Genomic DNA, 19,948 nt, shown 5'->3' with positions numbered 1-19,948 from the left:
CGCGGAACGCGAAATTACCCAAATTCCGCAAATTCCGCGAACGGAACGGAATTTACCGCCCAGGCCTACTAATATGAACAGCGAGACAAAGAAACAAAGTTGCTATAGTGAGCGAAACCGCCGCGTCTTCATTATATAACTAGTTGGAAGATGCAATGCCATGTTAACAACAGTGTTGAAGTGTTTAGCAGCTGCCTCAAATAATGGCTTGACTAAGACAGTAGGAGAGGTTCACTGTAGCTGGCTTTAAACGTGGCCTGCTTATTTTATTTATAACATTTTTATATTGAAATAAAACCATGTGAAAAGAAAATAATAAATTAAAGTCAAAGTGAAATTGTTGGATAATATTGTAGGAAAAGATTGCACTAAACGAGTTTCACCTCAGTTTTATGTTTTTTGTTTGTTTTTTAAAGTTTGTAAATCATCAAATTTCTCAGTCTTTAACAAAATGGAAATGAAAATACAGTCAATACCTTGATAGAATTCCCTCCTTAGGACAATCGAACATGGATAATGGTTCACTACTGCAGGGGTATGTGATCACCTCAGGAATGAGACGCCGAGGCAAGACTGGTGTTCGTTGTTTTTTTTTAATGGTTAGTTGTGATAGGCAGAAGATGCTTTGGGATAAGTGGTATATCAGGGTTGTGTTAAAGACTATATATGGTCCTTTCTTTGTCCGGGGGGGGGGGGGGGGGGCTGGTGAAGAACTATAAAGTCTGAGCGCTTCTAAAGTCTTTTCTTCGGTAGCGGCGCTGATGTCTGGCTCTGCTTCTCCTCTATTTCTGGCCGTCCGCGAGGTCAAGGAGGGAGAATCGAAGTAGTGACCCTCAAAGAGAAAAAAATATATATAAACAAACTCTATTAAGCCGTCTTGCTCATCACTGGGTACCGTCACCATCACCCGGGAACGTGAGCTCAGCGTCTACAGGTTGAACACGTGTAAGGAGGGGATGTGCTGTTTCTCTACCTAGACACCCGGCTTACAAATACTCAGTGTCCCAGGCTCCACCACCCTGTGCTGAGATATTTAACAAAAGGAACTTGCCTCCGGCCACGGCCCTCCTGGGTCGTGGCAGTAGGGGTCTTGCCGCCCTCCTCTTCCTCCTCGGGTCGGTCAGACCTGCAGGTAGTGCCTCTAGGCGGTGGGGTCGAGCCTTCCTCTCCTGCGTTGCCCTCGCTCTGCAAGCTGAGTCGGGTCTCCCGGTTCTGCAGGACCCTCGCTCCTGCTTCTCTGTCCTGCGTCGCAATCGCCTCCGCTGTACTCTCCTTCTCCCCCTTCTTGGTCTCGGCGTTCTCCTCCTTCTCGTAGCGCGCCAGCAGGGCTTCACTTCCGCCCGTTAGTTGCCCCGGCGTTCCAGACACTAGACCGGTAACCTCCCCCTTTGGAAGACGGGTCGCGGGCGCCATCTTGGAAATCCCGCTCGAGTGCGACGCGGGATTACACTGCCTCTCCTCTAGGTATGGACGTTCGGGCCATACAGACTGTGGGTATCTGGATAAGAAGTCTACATTCCCTTGAGCTCGTCCTGGTGCATGGAGGGCCTGGAAAGAAAAAGGCTGTAATGACAAAACCATCGAAGGACTTTGGGGTTGGTGTCTTTGTGAGTAGCAAGCCATGTAAGTGGGGCGTGATCAGTCACCAGAAAGAAAGTCCGCCCCAACAGATAGTATTGCAGCGCCTCCATAGCCCACTTAATAGCCAGACACTCTTTTTCCATGGTGGCATAGTGTGTTTCTCGAGGGAATAGCTTTCGACTGAGATTGAGAATGGGCCGGAGGTCTCCCTGTTGGTCGGGTTGGGACAATATGGCCCCAAGACCCCGGTCCGACGCATCTGTTTGTAGAACAAAAGATTTGTTAAAGTCAGGACATTGTAATACAGGGGCCTTACACAGGAGGGACATTAGTGTCTGAAAGCTGTTCTCTTGGTCGTCAGACCACTTTACTTTGTTGTTTGGCTGTCGAAGAGATAGTAAGTCCGTGAGGGGACAGGCTATGGTGGAGAACTGGGGAATAAACCGTCTGTAGTACCCTACCAGACCAAGAAAAGCACGTACATCCTTTTTCGTAGCTGGTCGGGGTATCTTTTGTATGGCTTTCAGTTTATTATGCTGTGGTTGTAGTGTTCCAGCCTTTATAGAGTACCCCAGATATTCTATGCGGTCCGTGCCCAAAGTGGTTTTTTTGGGGTTTAGAGTCAATCCTGCCCGAGAAAGGGAAGCGAAAACCTTTTGTAGATGTTGTAGATGGGTTTTCCAGTTAAGACTGTACACTACTATGTCATCTAGGTAAGCTACCGCATACTTTTGGTGACTTCTTAGTATGATATCCATTAATCTTTGAAACGTGGCAGGGGCACCATGAAGCCCGAAAGGCATGACCTTAAAATGGTACAGTCCTGAGGAAGTGGAGAAAGCTGTTTTCTCTTTGGCTTCTGGGCTTCGGGGTATCTGCCAGTACCCTTTTGTTAAGTCGAGGGTAGACATCACTCTTGCCTGGCCTAACCTTTCTACGAGTTCATCCACCCGGGGCATGGGATAGCTGTCGAATTTAGAGTGGGCGTTTAACTGTCGAAAGTCAATACAGAACCTAAGACTACCGTCTGGTTTGGGAACCAAGACTACTGGTGAGCACCAGTCGCTGTGGGAAGGTTCTATTATGTCTGCCTGTAACATGGTTTCCACCTCACGTTCTACTGCCTGCCGCCTGGCTGCGGGTATTCTATAGGGTCGTACTTTTATTATTTTTCCTGCTTCTGTTTTGATGTCATGGGTTACTAGAGACGTATGCCCTGGATGACTAGAGCTCAAACCTGGGAAGGTATATAATAAATCGTATAGCTGGTGTTTTTATCCTGTGCTAAGGTTTTTCCCTGTGTTGGGCCATTCTAAGGGGTTTTCATAGGACGGTTGGAACGGTATATCCATGTGCTTGCTAAGGGTGATGTGATTGATAGGAGCTACTACATGGCTTTGTGGCGGGACCGGTTCTTCCCATTTTTTTAATAGGTTTATGTGATACACCTGTCCCTGGGATCCAGTTCGGGGTACTGCTATCCTGTAGGTAACAGGGGTTACCCTCTCTAGGACAGGGTAAGGGCCCTGCCAGGTAGCTAGGAGTTTCTTGTCAGAAGTCGGTAGGAGTATCAAGACCTTATCTGCTTTTATGAGTTCCCTTAGATGTGTGCCTTGGTCATAATAAAACTTCTGCTTCTGTTGTGCCCTGTCTAAGTGTTGGTGTACTTTCTCCCACAGCGTATCTAAGGTCGCTTTTAAAGTAGTTGTGTATCCTAATAATGGTTGTCCCTCATCTTCTTCTTCTGTCCACTGTTCGGCCAACATATCCAGGAGGGTACGAGGTTTTCGACCGAATAATAATTCAAATGGGCTAAAACCTGTAGATTTCTGTTCATGCGTTCGGGTGGCGAATAACACAAGGGGAAGCTTGCGGTCCCAATCCTTCCCCGATTCACTAATGTATTTCCTTAGTATGGTTTTTATGTTTCTGTTATAACGTTCCACCAGCCCGTCCGTCTGGGGGTGATAAACGGCAGTTTGTATCTGGTGTACCCCAAGGAGAGTGCAAATCTCCCTCATCAGTCGTGACATGAAGGGGGTCCCCTGGTCTGTTAAGACTTCAGTGGGAAACCCTACCCTTGAAAAGAATGAAACCATAGCCTGTGCTATGGAGAGAGTGGACATACTGGTTAACAGAATCGCTTCCGGGTATCGAGTAGCATAGTCCACCAAGACGAGTATGTATTGGTGGCCCCGGGCTGAGGGTATGAGTGGTCCAACCAGGTCCATACCGACTCGTTGAAACGGTACGTCGATTATGGGTAGAGGGCGTAAAGGGGCTCTTTTTGCCGTAGAAGGGTTGACTAATTGGCACTTGGGACAGGAAGTACAGTATTTGGCGACCTCCTTATATATCCCGGGCCAATAAAACCTTTCTAACATATAACTTAGAGTGTGTTCCTGACCGTAGTGTCCACCCCCAGCCTGATTATGTGCTATGTGTAATGCCTGTTCTCTGAACGCCACTGGTACAAGTAGCTGTTCTTTACGACGGTCAGGACCTCCAGTGCTCCTGTAAAGCAGCCCCTTCTTAATACAAAAATATGGGCCTACCTTTTCGGGGTCTTCTTCTTGTGCCTGGCTCCACGCGTTTTCCAAGGTGCTGTCATCTCGTTGGGCTACTCTGAAACTGCGGACAGGCCAGCCTCTGTTCTCTGGGGAAGAAAGGAGACAATTGATAGGAGAAGCGGAAGCTAAACGGTATTCTGCACGCTCCCTCCTTTTCTCTGATTTGGTCTTTGGTATTTTTCTGTCAGGATGTGAGATAACAGAGGTAGAAAAGGGTGCTTCCTGGAGCCATTCCACCTCATGGTTTCTTTTTGTGAAGCTTGCTAGGTAGTCATCGAAATGGGGAAGGTCGGTTCCCAGGAGAATTTTCTCCGGTAGCGCAGGTAATACTCCGACTTTCCGTACCTGTGGGTCTCCTTCTATCTCTAATAGAACATTAGCTACAGGATATAAACGAACCTCCCCGTGTACACAAGACACCTTAATCTGCACCTCTTCCGTAATCTGATTAAGGGGGACTAACTCCCGGGATACGACGGTATGATAACAACCTGTGTCTAGCAAAGCCTCTATAGGTCGCCCATTGAGACGTACAGTCTTCCTATATCGCGTAGGGACACCTCCTGTGTTGAGTACTCTTCCCCGGGATAGCCCTACTTCCATGGGTTCCTCCCCTTCTGTTTTTGTTGGGCAATTACGGGCAATGTGCCCCCATTCTGCACATTTAAAGCCCTGCGGACCGGTCTGGTTAGGAAAGGGGTTTAGTGAGGGCCGTACTGTCGCTTTGTTCAGGCTAGGGTTTTTGGCGTCACTGGATCTAGTGTAGCCCCTTTGAGGTATTGGGGAGGGTTTCACTGTCTGGGCCCTAAACTCTGGGGACCTATGGAATGCACACGCCAGCTCAACAGCCGTTTGTGCTGTTAGGTGGGGGTGTTGCTTGACCCATGTACGTGTGTTAACTGGGAGGGTCTCTAAATACTGTTCCAGATAAATTTTTTCAGCGACCTCCTCTATGGGAGACTGACCAGGCCGCAACCACCTCTCTCCTAGATCTCTAACACGGTAATAGAGGGCTCGGGGGTTGTCGCCTGTAACCCATTTTTCTTTTCTAAACTTGGCCCTGTAGTACTCTATCGTGTCCTAGCCGCTCAAGGATAATTTTCTTTATTTCAGGATAGGGTGTAAGGCCTGAGGGGTTAGCCGCCTGATATGCAGCTTGTAAATCGCCTGAAAGAAGGAGGGCTATATATTGGCCCCATCGCTCTGGAGGCCAGCTAGCGGTCGTGGCTACCCTTTCAAAATTAACAAAAAAATAATCGGGGTCATCTCCGTCCTGGAATCTCTGTAGAACTGAACTAGGTATGTTTGGATGAATCCGGGCAGTAGATACAGCGTCTGTAAGGCGCAGGATGGCAGTGTCTTGGACCTGTTGGTTGGAAGTGAGTAAAGCAGCCTGGTCTTTAAGGGCGTTCTGAAAAGCCTCTCTCTCCTTTTGGGCTTCCTGGTTTTGGCGTTCCATAACTAACTGTAAATGTCTCTGGCCTTCGCCCAACTGGGTGATCATTGCCTCCATGGTTATGGGTTGGGTCATAGCAGTCTTAAATGACCCGAATCCCACTTCTGACACCACCTGTGATCACCTCAGGAATGAGACACCGAGGCAAGACTGGTGTTCGATGTTTTTTTTTAATGGTTAGTTGTGATAGGCAGAAGATGCTTTGGGATAAGTGGTAGATCAGGGTTGTGTTAAAGACTATATATGGTCCTTCCGTTGTCCGGGGGGGGGGGGGGGGGGGGGGGGCTGGTGAAGAACTATGAAGTCTGAGCGCTTCTAAAGTCTTTTCTTCGGTAGCGGCGCTGATATCTGGGTCTGCTTCTCCTCTATTTCTGGCCGTCCGCGAGGTCAAGGGGGGAGAATCGAAGTAGTGACCCTCAAAGAGAAAAAAATATATATAAACAAACTCTATTAAGCCGTCTTGCTCATCACTGGGTACCGTCACCATCACCCGGGAACGTGAGCTCAGCGTCTACAGGGTGAACACGTGTAAGGAGGGGATGTGCTGTTTCTCTACTTAGACACCCGGCTTACAAATACTCAGTGTCCCAGGCTCCACCACCCTGTGCTGAGATATTTAACAAAAGGAACTTGCCTCCGGCCACGGCCCTCCTGGGTCGTGGCAATAGGGGTCTTGCCGCCCTCCTCTTCCTCCTCGGGTCGGTCAGACCTGCAGGTAGTGCCTCTAGGCAGTGGGGTCGAGCCTTCCTCTACTGCGTTGCCCTCGCTCTGCAAGCTGAGTCGGGTCTCCTGGTTCTGCAGGACCCTCGCTCCTGCTTCTCTGTCCTGCGTCGCAATCGCCTGCGCTGTACTCTCCTTCTCCCCCTTCTTGGTCTCGGCTTTCTCCTCCTTCTCGTAGCGCACCAGCAGGGCTTCACTTCCGCCCGTTTGTTGCCCCGGCGTTCCAGACACTAGACCGGTAACCTCCCCCTTTGGGAGACGGGTCGCGGGCGCCATCTTGGAAATCCCGCTCGAGTGTGACGTGGGATTACAGGGTACTTGCCAGTTCTACGCCCCTCTGAACCCAGTTGGATCCTTCTGTCTATACCAAGACACCGAGCTGACCCATGTGGACTCCATCTGTGCTCATAGATGCATTCCAGTAGGCGGATAGTACCACCGTGACCAACAAAGTGATGTGGCCCATTCCATCCCTTGGACACCATTTCTGTCCCTAACCAAAGGAGAACTCTGTGCACGAGGGGAACAACAACCAACAGAGGCCACTGACCGCTGTCAGTGTCAAGAGGCAGGCCCCAGGCAATCCAGGGTTCTCTGTCCTTAGTGATTTTTCAGAGTGTTGGTCAGTGGCTCCAGGTGTCTTGCTCCCTTTTTCCAATTCACCTCTCACCAGTTCAGGGTGGTATCCTAAAACTGGTCCTTCAACCCAGGGTCTGTGCCCTTAGGCTGAACAGGAGTCAGGGGTGAGTACTTCCTCCCTGCCCCGCCATCTGGTCTTACGTACCCTCTGTATGGGAGCAGTACCCCCCAAAAACTGAACTGTCACAGCGCCTATGGCGTCCCTCCTCCAAGTTCTCCTTACACCGGGGGTAACTCATTCCCCAGAATACAGTCAAAGGGCATTGGGGCTAACTATTACCCTCCTCTGGGTCACCTCCCCACCCCACTCTAGAGACACCAGGACCATAGGGCAGAAAAGGTCTCATCCCTGGGCGTGAGTCACCCTACATACCTGACTGGTGTATTGATCTAGGGAGACTAGCCTTTTCACAACCTTGGTCTAGCCTAGCCCCGGTATCTTTCAGATCAGTGACTGGGACCCCATTCACTTTCACCACATAGAAGTGATGATTCCCACCATCAGGGAACACCAGCTCACCTTATGAGTCTGTCTCCCAGCCGAGGTAGATCGTGGCATGGTCTATATCCTGACCTGGGGACTACTTTCCACTAATACCACATTGGCTACTCCTGAATAGTTCCCACCAGTGGGTGGTTTCCTTGAACAGACCGAGTACCCCTGCTTGTGTCCTAGTAGAGAACAATCAAAGCAGCAGGGTTGGAAATGGGACAATCTGGGCCACTGCCCACCAAAAATCCCCCTCCTACTTCTTAGAAGGGATATGGGGAACCTTTCCTTCCCCCTTAACCTGAGCCCTGTCTGGGTATCTCTTGACCCCCCCTTCACTTTGTTGGGGGATACCCCAGCCACCCTTCTTGGGGTCATTCCCAGGTATTTGTTTGGACATTCTGGTGCTGACCCAGATGGCCGCCTCCTCAGAAAGCTTCCTGGGTTCAGGAAGCTTGCTATCAACCAGGTGGTGGTGCAGCTCTGGAAAGCAAATACCAAGCATGTGATCCTCAAAATGAAGTTGTACCGCCCTGAACCATTACCTACCTTGCTGCCCCTCACCCAGCTCACCAATGCTTTTCTAGCATAATCTTCGAAATCCACCCATGCCTGTGATGAGATTTTGTGACTGGCCCTGAAGCATTGCCTATACTTTTCAGGGGTCATTCTAAACTTACTGTCTTAGATGGCCTTCATTTATTGTTGCATGTCTGGTCTCCCAACCTCCATTGTCACAAGTTTATCCCTCCCCATTGTAGGCATGTAATTCAGCAAACTACCCCCAGGACTCCTCTGGGAGCCTGTGTACTCTTACAGAAACTTATTAGGCTGCAAACCACTTACCTATGTCATCCCCCACCTACATAACTGGGCACCAAATCTTTGGGTATTTAGACTCTGAGCTCACTAGTGGACACTGTAGGATTGTTGCTGCCAACTTTACTGATGGACTCCACTTGAACTCTCATGTCTAGCTCTCTAAGACTTGAGTTCATGGCCCATCTTCCTCTCCTTCATGGCCAGACCCTCTCTTCTGGGGCTTGCTTTTTCTCAGCCAAGCACGTTTCTGCTCCTAGTCTAACTTAGCAAGCTCTAGTTTGTGCTTTTTGTCCTCCCTTCTGTCTACCAGCTCCTCTGGGGACAGTTTCCTTGATAAGACACTGGTCCCTGCTCTGAGAACTAGCTCTGCTTCCAGCAAGTTGTTGGCCCTTTCCACATTCAGTCCCAGATCCACATCAGACTCTTAGATCAGCTCCTTATTCTCCACCTCAACGTATTGCTCCTCCTTCTCAGGGGTCCCCGTTCCTGCATTACGGGCCTCCACCCAGGCTTTCAATGCCATCTGCAGATCTACCTTCCTGGTGAAGTCTTTAGTGGACAGTTCAACCCCCTTGCAAAATTCCTTGACTTGGACCGCACGTGGGTCTCCAACTAGGCCATCTCAAAATCATTGCAGGTGCAGATGCTCTTTCTCCAGATAGAGGTGTGATTTAGCAAAGAATTAAAAAAAAACAATTAGGGAGAATTGAAAAGGATTCAAATTAGTCTTTAGTATAGTGTAGTAGTGAAAACTGAATTACTATATGGTATTGCACAAACATAAGTCCTTTCCTCACCACTGATCACCAATGTTAGTAATTGGGTTTCTGGTTGGCAGAGGTATGCACCATGACAAAGCAGGATCCACAATCCTAGTCAGGGTAAGTCATATACACACTAAAAGATAACCTGTGCTGACCCTCTGGTTGCTTGGCACAGAGAAGTCAGGCATATCTAAAGAAGTAACGTATTAAATTATTTGTGCAATACACACACAGCAACACAATGAAAACACCACAAAAAGATTCCAGCTAGGTTTAGAAAAATATACAATAATTCAAGACCAAACTGACAAAAATCCAATAAGTACAAGTCAATTTATGAATTTTTAAATAATAAAGAGTTCTAACCTTATAAGCAATAAGCACCAATGGGGGTTAGCTGGTTGCGCTGGACCTGGGCAAAGTCAACAATTCAGGCTGACCACGATGGAGCGCAGGCCAGGGACAAGAGCCACACAGGCCCGATGAACAGAGTACCTTGATCCCGGTCACATCAGTGAGATGTGGGGTGCAGACGAGCAATGTGTTGATGCCGAGCCTGCAGTCAATGTGAAGCACCATCTTTCTCCACGCAGTGGTGGCGCTATGTTGGTTCTGTAGACTAAGCATGGACCCGAGAGACGTTGGTTATGAAAACGATGCACAGTGTTCTCCGCGCAGTCAAGGAGATACGTTGATCCCTCCACAGTGCTGCGGCAGCGATGCATGGTTCTGATTCATTGGGCTCTCAAGGCAATGTGTTGGTTCCTCGAGCGATGCGCCGATTCTACTCCCGCAACAGGTTGGTGCGCCTGTTCTGCTACACGCATACTGGGGATGTGTTGATTTCTCTGGTGCAAGTATCTGGGTCCACTTCCAGTGAACCAGGCACAGGAGCAGGTGTAAAGTCTTTTATAGCCCTGAATCTGAAGCAATAGGAAGCAAGCCACCAAGCCCTTGAAGATCACATCATTTGCAAAGCAGAGTCCAGCTCTCCCTCAGCAGGGTCAGAGAGCAACAGGAGAGCACAGCAGAAAATCAGGACTTCCAGATCAGGAATCCAGCAGAGTGACATCATTGAAGCATCAAGAAGTAAAACACAGCTATGGTTAAAATAAAAAACTGGATGCCCTCTCCAATCAGGTTTTCTCAAGAATCAACAAGCTGTTCAATAACCACCTCTTGTTTCAACAATATAACATGTTAACAATATAACATGTGAACAAGCTATTTATACCCAATAACTCAGGCAGGAAGGTCAACCAGAAATTTTGTAATGATGTTGCTGATGTTTTTAAATCCAAGGTCTTAGACATCTTCCAAGCATTCAGAGAGGTCTCCGATTCTAGCCCACCATCACGCTCAAGCAGTCTAGGTACCAACAATCACTTGCCATTTGTGTTTTCTCCGATCTCGATAGACACAGTGAGACATCATGTTCTTCAAGCTAAATCGGGCTCACCTTTAGACCCCTGCCCCCCGAGGTTCCTTCAAGAACTGGCAAATCTGGTGAGTCCATACCTCACCGATATTTTTAATTTGATGTTCTCCTCCGGTGTTTTCCCGATTAGCTGGAAGGAGACATCGATTCTGCCTCTCTTAAAAAAAAACACTCTTGACGCGGCCAACCCTACTAACTATCGGCCCATTGCTAGACTGCCTCTGCCAGCAAAGATAGTGGACAAAATAATGAACAATCAATTGTCACTATTCGTTAATGCAAACGGTTTGCTGGATCATACTCAATTTGGCTTTCGCAAGGACCATAGCACGGAGCTGGCACTGATCAAAGCCTCTGAGGAGATCAGAGCAGTTATGGATGCAGGAGGTGCAGCAGCTCTGGTGCTCCTCGATCTCTCTGCGGCTTTTGACACGGTGGATCATCTCCTCCTGCAAAGATGTCTGGAGGGGCTAGGAACAGGAGAGACAGCACGAGCACTCATAGCCTCCTTTCTCACTGATCGTAGGTCCACTGTATCCATGGATGGCTTCAATTCAAATCTGTACACTCTTCCATGTGGTGTCCCTCAGGGTAGCTCTTTAAGCCCCACATTGTTCAATATTTACGTTTCTGAACTAGCGCCCCTTATTCGGGAATTTGGTTTCAGTCTGACCACCTATGCTGACGACACCCAGATTGTGGTGGCAGCTTCTAAATTCCAACAATCTCCGGCCTCGCAGTTCAGATGTTGCATGAGTGCAATTAATAAATGGATGACAGCACACTGCCTGAAGCTTAACTCCAGTAAAACGGAAGTTTTGATTTTCGGCAGTATACAGCCTCCCTGGAGTGACCTGTGGTGGCCCGTTGAGCTGGGCTCCCTGCCCAATCCGGTGGTTAAGGCAAAGAACTTGGGTGTGCTCCTGGATGATAAACTTACCTTCCATCATCACACAAATGTTGTGGTGTCGGCTTCGCATCTCCTCATTAAAAAAATTAGGAACATTTTTCCTTATATCCCTGATAACACCAAGAGAATAGTAGTCTCCTGTCTTATTTCATCTAGGCTGGACTACTGCAATGGTTTATTCCTTAACGCTCAGAAGCAGCACCTGCGAAAACTCCAGATGATTCAGAACTCAGCAGCTCGTCTCATACTGGATATCCCTAGACACTGCTCATCTCTAATGAAATCCGCAATCTTCACTGGCTTCCCGTCTCTCAGCGTATCGAGTTTAAAGCCTTGTGCATTGTTTTTAAAGCCTTACATCGCATTGGTCCTTCTTTTTTGCAGGATCACTTTACATGGTATCAACCCACAAGGAGGCTTCGGTCTATGGGAGCACGAATACTGGCTGTTCCTAGAATTCACAAAGCCTATTGGGGTGGACGCAGTTTTTATTACGGTGCATCTAAACTGTGGAATTCCCTTCCCTTTTCTCTCAGGAATGCCAGTTCCTTGACCATTTTTAGAAAGCAATTAAAAACCTGGCTCTTTCAGCACTAGGGGCAAGGTTGTAGCGGGTCACTGTTGGGTCTAGCGCCAAGACACCTCCGGGTATATGTGCGCTTTTATAAATTCCTGTAACATAACATAACATGTTAATTGCTTTATTAATTATTTTTGTTTTAATTTATATAGCGCAAACTCGCCCGACGGTATTGGAGTGCTTTACATGCACGCCGGTTACGTTGCGCATTCAGGCACGAGGGGGGGTTAAGTGATTTACCCAGGATCACGAGAGTTAAGGCCACAGCTTGCATCTGTTCCACCGACTCCTGCGCCCTCCGCACCAATGGCGCCCACTTAGCATTCCACTCGGGGGAGACTCCTTTACGATCGTTGCATTCGGAATGAGGGGATGCCGGTGCACATTAAGGAGTAATAGGAGCCAGTTTTAGTAACGTACTTGTCCTAACTTTTTAAAAAAAAAAATTTATTTATATACCGCGAACTCGCCTGAAGGTATTGGAGCGCTTTACATGCGCGCCGGTTACGTTGCGCATTCAGGCACGAGGGGGGGTTAAGTGATTTACCCAGGATCACGAGAGTTAAGGCCACAGCTTGCATCTGTTCCACCGACTCCTGCGCCCTCCGCACCAATGGCGCCCACTTAGCATTCCACTCGGGGGAGACTCCTTTACGATCGGTGCATTCGGAATGAGGGGATGCCGGTGCACATTAAGGAGTAATAGGAGCCAGTTTTAGTAACGTACTTGTCCTAACTTTTAAAAAAAAAAAATTTATTTATATACCGCGAACTCGCCTGAAGGTATTGGAGCGCTTTACATGCGCGCCGGTTACGTTGCGCATTCAGGCACGAGGGGGGGTTAAGTGATTTACCCAGGATCACGAGAGTTAAGGCCACAGCTTGCATCTGTTCCACCGACTCCTGCGCCCTCCGCACCAATGGCGCCCACTTAGCATTCCACTCGGGGGAGACTCCTTTACGATCGTTGCATTCGGAATGAGGGGATGCCGGTGCACATTAAGGAGTAATAGGAGCCAGTTTTAGTAACGTACTTGTCCTAACTTTTTAAAAAAAAAATTTTATTTATATACCGCGAACTCGCCTGAAGGTATTGGAGCGCTTTACATGCGCGCCGGTTACGTTGCGCATTCAGGCACGAGGGGGGGTTAAGTGATTTACCCAGGATCACGAGAGTTAAGGCCACAGCTTGCATCTGTTCCACCGACTCCTGCGCCCTCCGCACCAATGGCGCCCACTTAGCATTCCACTCGGGGGAGACTCCTTTACGATCGGTGCATTCGGAATGAGGGGATGCCGGTGCACATTAAGGAGTAATAGGAGCCAGCTTTAGTAAAGTACTTGTCCTAACTTTTTTTTTTTTTATTTATTTATATAGCGCAAACTCGCCCGAAGGTATTGGAGCGCTTTACATGTGCGCTGGTTACGTTGCGCATTCAGGCACGAGGGGGGGGGGGGGGGGGGGGTGTAAGTGATTTACCCAGGATCACGAGAGTTAAGGCCACAGCTTGCATCTGTTCCACCGACTCCTGCGCCCTCCGCACCAATGGCGCCCACTTAGCATTCCACTCGGGGGAGACTCCTTTACGATCGGTGCATTCGGAATGAGGGGATGCCGGTGCACATTAAGGAGTAATAGGAGCCAGCTTTAGTAAAGTACTTGTCCTAACTTTTTTTAAATTTTTATTTATATAGCGCGAACTCGCCCGAAGGTATTGGAGCGCTTTACATGCGTGCCGGTTACGTTGCGCATTCAGGCACGAGGGGGGGTTAAGGGATTTAGCCAGGATCACGAGATGTGGACGCGACCCCGAGTGTCGAACTCCGGTTTCCCGCACCAAGGTCGGCAATCTAGCCGCCGGACCGCATCCACTCCCCCGCTGCTTAAGCCCTTACCCTGCCACTGCTCTCGGCGCCAAGAACCTCCTCATCTTCGCCTGGGGAGCTGGGGGTCGCTACTGCGCCTTTCTATCTCACTAACGCACTTTCACTGTCTCTTTCACTACCTCTCTCTATCTCACTACATCACAACACCACTCTGCTTACATCTCACTACTTCACTACATCACTGTTTCACTACCTCACTCTCTCTCACTACATAACTCTCTACCTCACTACTCCACTCTATCTCACTGCCTCACTATCTCACAACTTCTCTCTCTCAAAACATCACTACCTCACTCTCTAGCTCACAACCTCACAACTTCACTCTCTCTCACTCACTACCTCAATCACTCTCTATCTCACTACCTCACTCTTTCTATCTCACTAACTCACTTTCACTCTCTCTTTCACTACCTCTCTCTCTATCTCACTACATCACTCACTACCTCATTCTCTATCTCACTCTCTATCTACCTCACTCTCTCACTACCTCACTCTCTATTTCAATACCTCACTCTCTCTATCTCACTACCTCACTCTCTCTCTGCTAATGCAATAGGTATCACATATGCAAAAAAAAAAGCTAATGCCAATAGAAATGACAATGCCATTTATTTAGGGATACAATAATGATAAAAAAATAATGAGCAATACCAATAGCTCTACCTATAATATTGCCGAGACCATTGCATTGTAAATGCTTGTTAGTTCTTCAGAATGGTTGTGCTGCTTAGTATTAGTGCCACCCACTCATCTTTTTTCTCTTCCATCCTCACCTCCTCCGAATGAGGAATTGGGCTCAACTAGCTCTATTCATGTTTTGTTTTAATTATTTTAATTTTGCATTATACTGTCACAATATTGTCAATGCACATCACAACAATACGTTTCATTAGTCTTGGGCAACAAAGAAATAGGAGAGTAACCCCTCATTAGCCTTCCACTTACCAGTCAGTCAGTCAGTCAAAAAACTTTATTTCGCCAACACAATGTAGGCATAAAAAGTATGCTATGTATAAAAAGCAATTCACAACATTACAACACACATGGAAAAGATCATTACTTTAAAAATACAGATACAAATTCATGATCATTTACACAATAATAAAATCATTTCATTTTGTATAATATAATTTCAGGTGGTTATTGATCTCTTTTTTTAGTGCCAATAATAAAAAAGATGCTAAAGAGAAACAGATAAAAGGATCAGGTAGTAGCTGAAGATAATAAAGTGCTACGCGACACTGTTTAAAATTCATTTTTCGCATAATAGGGATAATGAAACGTCTCCTTTCATTATAATAAAATTTACAGAAAAACTAAAAATGTGTATCATCCTGCATAGATTGATTATCGCGGGTACAAAATGGGAGTTCAGAAACAACATAAACATTGCGATATGTACCCAGCGTTAACGGAATATAATTTAATCAAAACCTCAGCAAGACATACCTATGTTGCAGATTAGTAACGAAGGTTAGATATGTTCTATTTGAGTTCGTTAATTCTGTGGTAGGGCACGCCAGGTAAGATTTAACTGTTGGGAGATTAGTATTTTTAATCTCCCTTCTTATCTGGCGATTCGAAAGCAGTCAAGCTTTTAGGTCAATTTTGGATATAGAACTGCAGTTAGAAGGTTCCAAAAAGAGGTAATGAAGCCCAGCCGCCTTCAATGTTATATCGACATAAGTTAGCCAAGCAATATTACCTACTCCATCTAGTTTCAGGACATCGTTGATAATCTCTCTTGTCAAGGCAAGGGACTCCTTTCGCCATATTGAGTGCCACATTAGGATAGGGGCCATTGCAATTATATCAGTTATATAATGGGCACCTAGTTCCTTGTGACACTTGTAGTTGGCACATGACTGTGGTAACAAAAGGATCCTTTTTAGGAAATGATCTACAATAATCTGCAGTTTTGTACAGTCTTTCATCCCCCAGACAGCTGCCCCATAGGTGGCGGTAGATAAAGTCTTGGCTTGGTACACTGTTTTTATTAGATCTATTGGTTTTAAACCAGTTTTTTTTATAAACTTAGTTAAAACCCCAATGTTTTTTCCATCTGAGTTCCTCTATTAGCCTTCCACTTACAATTAAAAGGAATACCATCTCATTTTTTCAGCAGTTCAAGCGTCCAGGCCAGCCACCCCGAGCAAATTGCCAGCCCAAGAGGAACTGCCTACCTTTTTACCATAGGCTGCTTAAGCATTGGTGAGCAAATCAGGGTATTCAACAAGGCCCTCTTCCATGTCATAGTGCATTACACCATTACTAGCACTGGACTTTTGCAGTAGCCATTTAAGGAGTCAATACAAAAAGGAAAATAAATGTACAACCAAGATGTGTAATTTAACTATCATCGGGAGGGTCATCGCTATCACATGTCAGGGCTGGTCTACCGCCAGTCTGCTGTATATCAATCTAGCGCTCTATAGAAAGGGAGAGCAGTGTCCATAAATGGGAGTGTGTGCACATGTGCATATATATCAAGTTTGAAGGGGGGGGGGGCATGCTGCCGCCGTCTCTTATCCTGTAGTTTGGGCCTCCTTCTTTTCTAGGCATGTGGGCCAGCATAGGATCAATGGGTTGATTTCCCCCCCCCCCCCATTCTGGGTCAGATGCAGGTCTCTTCGTGTCTAGTTTGGAGTATCATCTATGTTGCATCCCCAGTGTTTAACCCGCCCTGCGAAGGACCACCCTGTCTATCTTGACTGCCTCCCTCGCTTCCTACTATACTATCTGCTTCTCCAGAGGGTCCCTCCAAGTGTTGCAGTATCTCGGACCACAGGTCTGCATTAAGTCACTTGCACACTCCTCTAGTGTCCTTCATGGTAAGGGATCTCTTTTACGCCAGAGCCCAGCTCTTCACATCTAGCGGCTATGCCTCCAGATGTGGGCCCCCATACGACTTCCTTGCGAGTGCTATGCCCCTCTTAGGCAACGCAAAGTCCAGGACCCCGCTTTCTTTGCTTTGGGTCTCAGGAACAGACCCCCAGCAGGCACGTGTCCAAGGAACCGGTAAGTGAGCGACCTAATACTCCTACCAATTTCCGCACCACCTCTTCCCAAACAGTGTACAGTTTGGGGCAACTCCATATCATATGTTCAAAATCAGCATCCAATACAGCACATCTAGGACAGGGTCGGAGCTCTCCACTGTAAATTACATGTAGTCTACGGGGTGTATATCGGTCATATGAGTGTAATAAAATTGTGTAAACTTCAGGCACGTGTTCCTGGATAACCGCTTAGGGTATGCCTGAACCCTACTTCATTCACTATCCGAAAGTTCACGTCCCAGTAGGGCCACCCATCTTGTTCTCAGAGCTAGAAGTGGTTTCTGCGTCATTTCTAATAGTGCTCTATATAGCCATTTCACCAGGTGTCTTGTATTCTCCATAGTTCACATCAACTGAAGTGCGGCATGAGTCTTGGGCTCCTCCCTGCCAGCAGACCATAAGTCGACCTTGTTAGCGCCTCCTATGTTAGGAATTGGCCCGGGGCAGTCCATAATGTTACAGTAATTCTTCCAGTGAGACCAGTGTTTACAGCTGGAAGTAGTCTACTACTGTAGTTAGCCTTACGTTCGACCACGCCATCAGCTGTGGTGCATTATAGCACGTGATCGGGTCGCCATGAGGGAAGCCCACCAACAGCAACTCCAGTCAGTCGCAGACAGCACCTCCAACATGCCAGAGCAACCGACTGCAGCACCCCTAGATTTGAAAGCTTCTGCTTTTGAGCTAGCAGTTTCGCCAGTAGTGCCCCCTGCATTGTAAATCTGCCTGTCGGTCCAATTTATTCCTGCCTAGAACCTGCCAACCAATGTGTTTCCCACTGTAACTGAGCTGATGTATAATAAAGTTCAAAAGCGGAACCCCCAGGCCTTCATCGTCAAGAGGACGGCGTAAGGTTTCCAGCGACACCCTGTAGCTGCCTCCGTCCCACACCAGCTCTCTAACCATAGTATCCAACTGTTAAAACCAAGCTCCAGATATTTTAACTGGAAGATTGGTGAAAAAATATAATAGACACGGTAACATCACCATCTTAGTTAGGTAAATCTGCGCCATAATGGGCAATTTCAGGGATCGCAAAAAAGGGATACATGTCCGAAGAGATCGGAGGGCACCCGCCAGATTCCCCTTCCTTAGGTCATTTCGGGAATGGTACACCTGGTTTCCAAAGTACCAAAATGTCGTTGGGGCCCAACTAGGCTCTACTGTTCATGTAACCAAAAGGAAACCAAAATAGTAACCTGTGACTAGGTATTTTATAAAAGTCATGAGATCAAAAGAACTCCAGCCATAGAAATTTAACAGAAGGGGAAGATTATGAAAAAAGGGTAAACTACGTAAGAGGTAGACAAAACACTGCTCTGGAACCTTAGTGTACAACTTTTATTTGGGTTAGGCTAAAAACATGATTGAATATGCATGGTCTGCAGGCCAACAAGTGGTGATGATCTAAGGAGAGTAAGCTACAGTTGTTTACTGCTAAAGACTAATGCTATTAATTTATTTATTTGTTTAAAAGTTTTCTAAATCACACGTTGCGAGAAAGCATGTAAGAATAGTACAGTTGAATAACTGCTACACGTAATAGGAATAGTTAGCCATTGGTGCAGTAAATAAACAGTGCCCTAATCAAGGAGGTGCAATGTTTTAAAGGTATACATTGTGGAGTTATTTCTTAAACAGCAGAGTTTTTAACTCCTGATGGAAAAACAGAAGCTATAAGTTCTGCCTTTTACCCTTTGGACAAGAGTTCGATAATATGAGTTGGAGCCACTGAGAAGTGCTGGTTATAGGATGTTATAAAATTGGGACTTTTGATAAAAATTGCATCTTAGCTTCTTAAGCCTTACTTGCCGCCAGAGATTTTAAGAAGCACGGTGAGTAAGCAGCCTTATGTATGAGACATCCCAGTTTGAACATTCCTCAACAGGAAGCTAGTTTAAAGCTAAGAGAATGGAAGCTATGTGATCCCGTTTTTGGAGGAGGTAGCATGGACTGTAGCTTTCAGTGTATTGAGAGTGGATTGTAGAACGTCCACCAGAATTGCTCTTCCAAAGTCTAGTTTAGACACAATCAACACGTACACTGCAGATGTGAGTTGGTTTGATGTCAGAGAAGGTTGCATTTTCTTTAGAGCCTGTAGGTGGAAGTTTGTTCTCTGCAGCGAGATGCCTATGGGCTAGAGATTCTTTAAAAGCGGATGTTGGTTCTGTAAGCAGTTCAAAGTTAAAAATGTTTTAGGGGAAAACAGTTTCAATTTTGCCTTTTTGGACTGTGTTTAAGATAGTTGAGCTTTTGTTTTTTACCGAAGACAGTGACAAATAAAACAAAATGTTTTCATGTTTTTTTTCTATGAATAAAAGACTGGGTAGGTCTGCAAACATTATATATAGAACAGGAAACAGTCAAGACATAAAAGCTCTACTAAGAAATGCTCTTCTGCACCATTTAAATTTAAGACACTGTAATGCTGAAATTTCTTACAAACCCAGAATAACTTTTGTTTTCCAGCTGTGTAAGAAGGGGTTCCAGTACAGAGCTTCTCTACGAGCTCACCTCATTCGGCATTCTCAAAGAAGTGAAGAGCATGCATCTGTAGCTCATTCAAGTAACGGGCCTGCAAGTAACAATGCAAAAAGTAAAACTAAGCGTGAATTTATTTGCGATGTCTGTGGAAGAACTCTGCCAAAGCTTTATTCTCTGAAGATACATATGCTCAAACACACCGGAGTCAAGCCACATGCATGCAAGGTAACAAAAAATGAAGTTGAATTTTCTGTTTTATTAAGCTTGAATTATACTCTGTAGAGGTTATGCTGATGGCTACTCCTTACTGCACATGCCTCACTATATAAATATCCTCCAGGCTTCAGTTTGGATGTGGAAATCTTTTCTTCCAGCAAGAACTCCATCACCCAGCCATGCCGCTTCAGCTGCGACTCTGCCCACCCAGTATATGACGACATAGGAATACATAATTTTTTTTTGTATCTTTTATATAGCGCGAACTTGACCCTAAGGTATTGGAGCTCTGTACATGGGAACCGTATTTACATTACATATTCAGGCATGGG

At 46.6% G+C, this 19,948-nt stretch overlaps 1 protein-coding gene across 4 annotated transcripts in view; it reads left to right on the top strand.

The window, feature by feature from the left end:
• The window catches only part of ZBTB11 (zinc finger and BTB domain containing 11), a 2,099,144-nt gene that overhangs the window by 1,116,485 nt on the left and 962,711 nt on the right, over window positions 1-19,948 (top strand). For all 4 annotated transcript variants that reach the window (XM_085622427.1, XM_085622426.1, XM_085622429.1 and 1 more), the window contains one exon: window positions 19,386-19,625. In XM_085622427.1, the coding sequence (XP_085478553.1) occupies window positions 19,386-19,625 (240 nt within the window). The remainder of the gene's footprint in view (window positions 1-19,385; window positions 19,626-19,948) is intronic.

This window comes from Triturus cristatus, chromosome 8 (genome assembly GCF_964204655.1).
Source record: "Triturus cristatus chromosome 8, aTriCri1.1, whole genome shotgun sequence".
Taxonomy (NCBI): domain Eukaryota; kingdom Metazoa; phylum Chordata; class Amphibia; order Caudata; family Salamandridae; genus Triturus; species Triturus cristatus.
The sequence above is the reverse complement of the archived record's forward strand: the minus strand, read 5'-3'. Positions and strand labels throughout refer to the sequence as shown.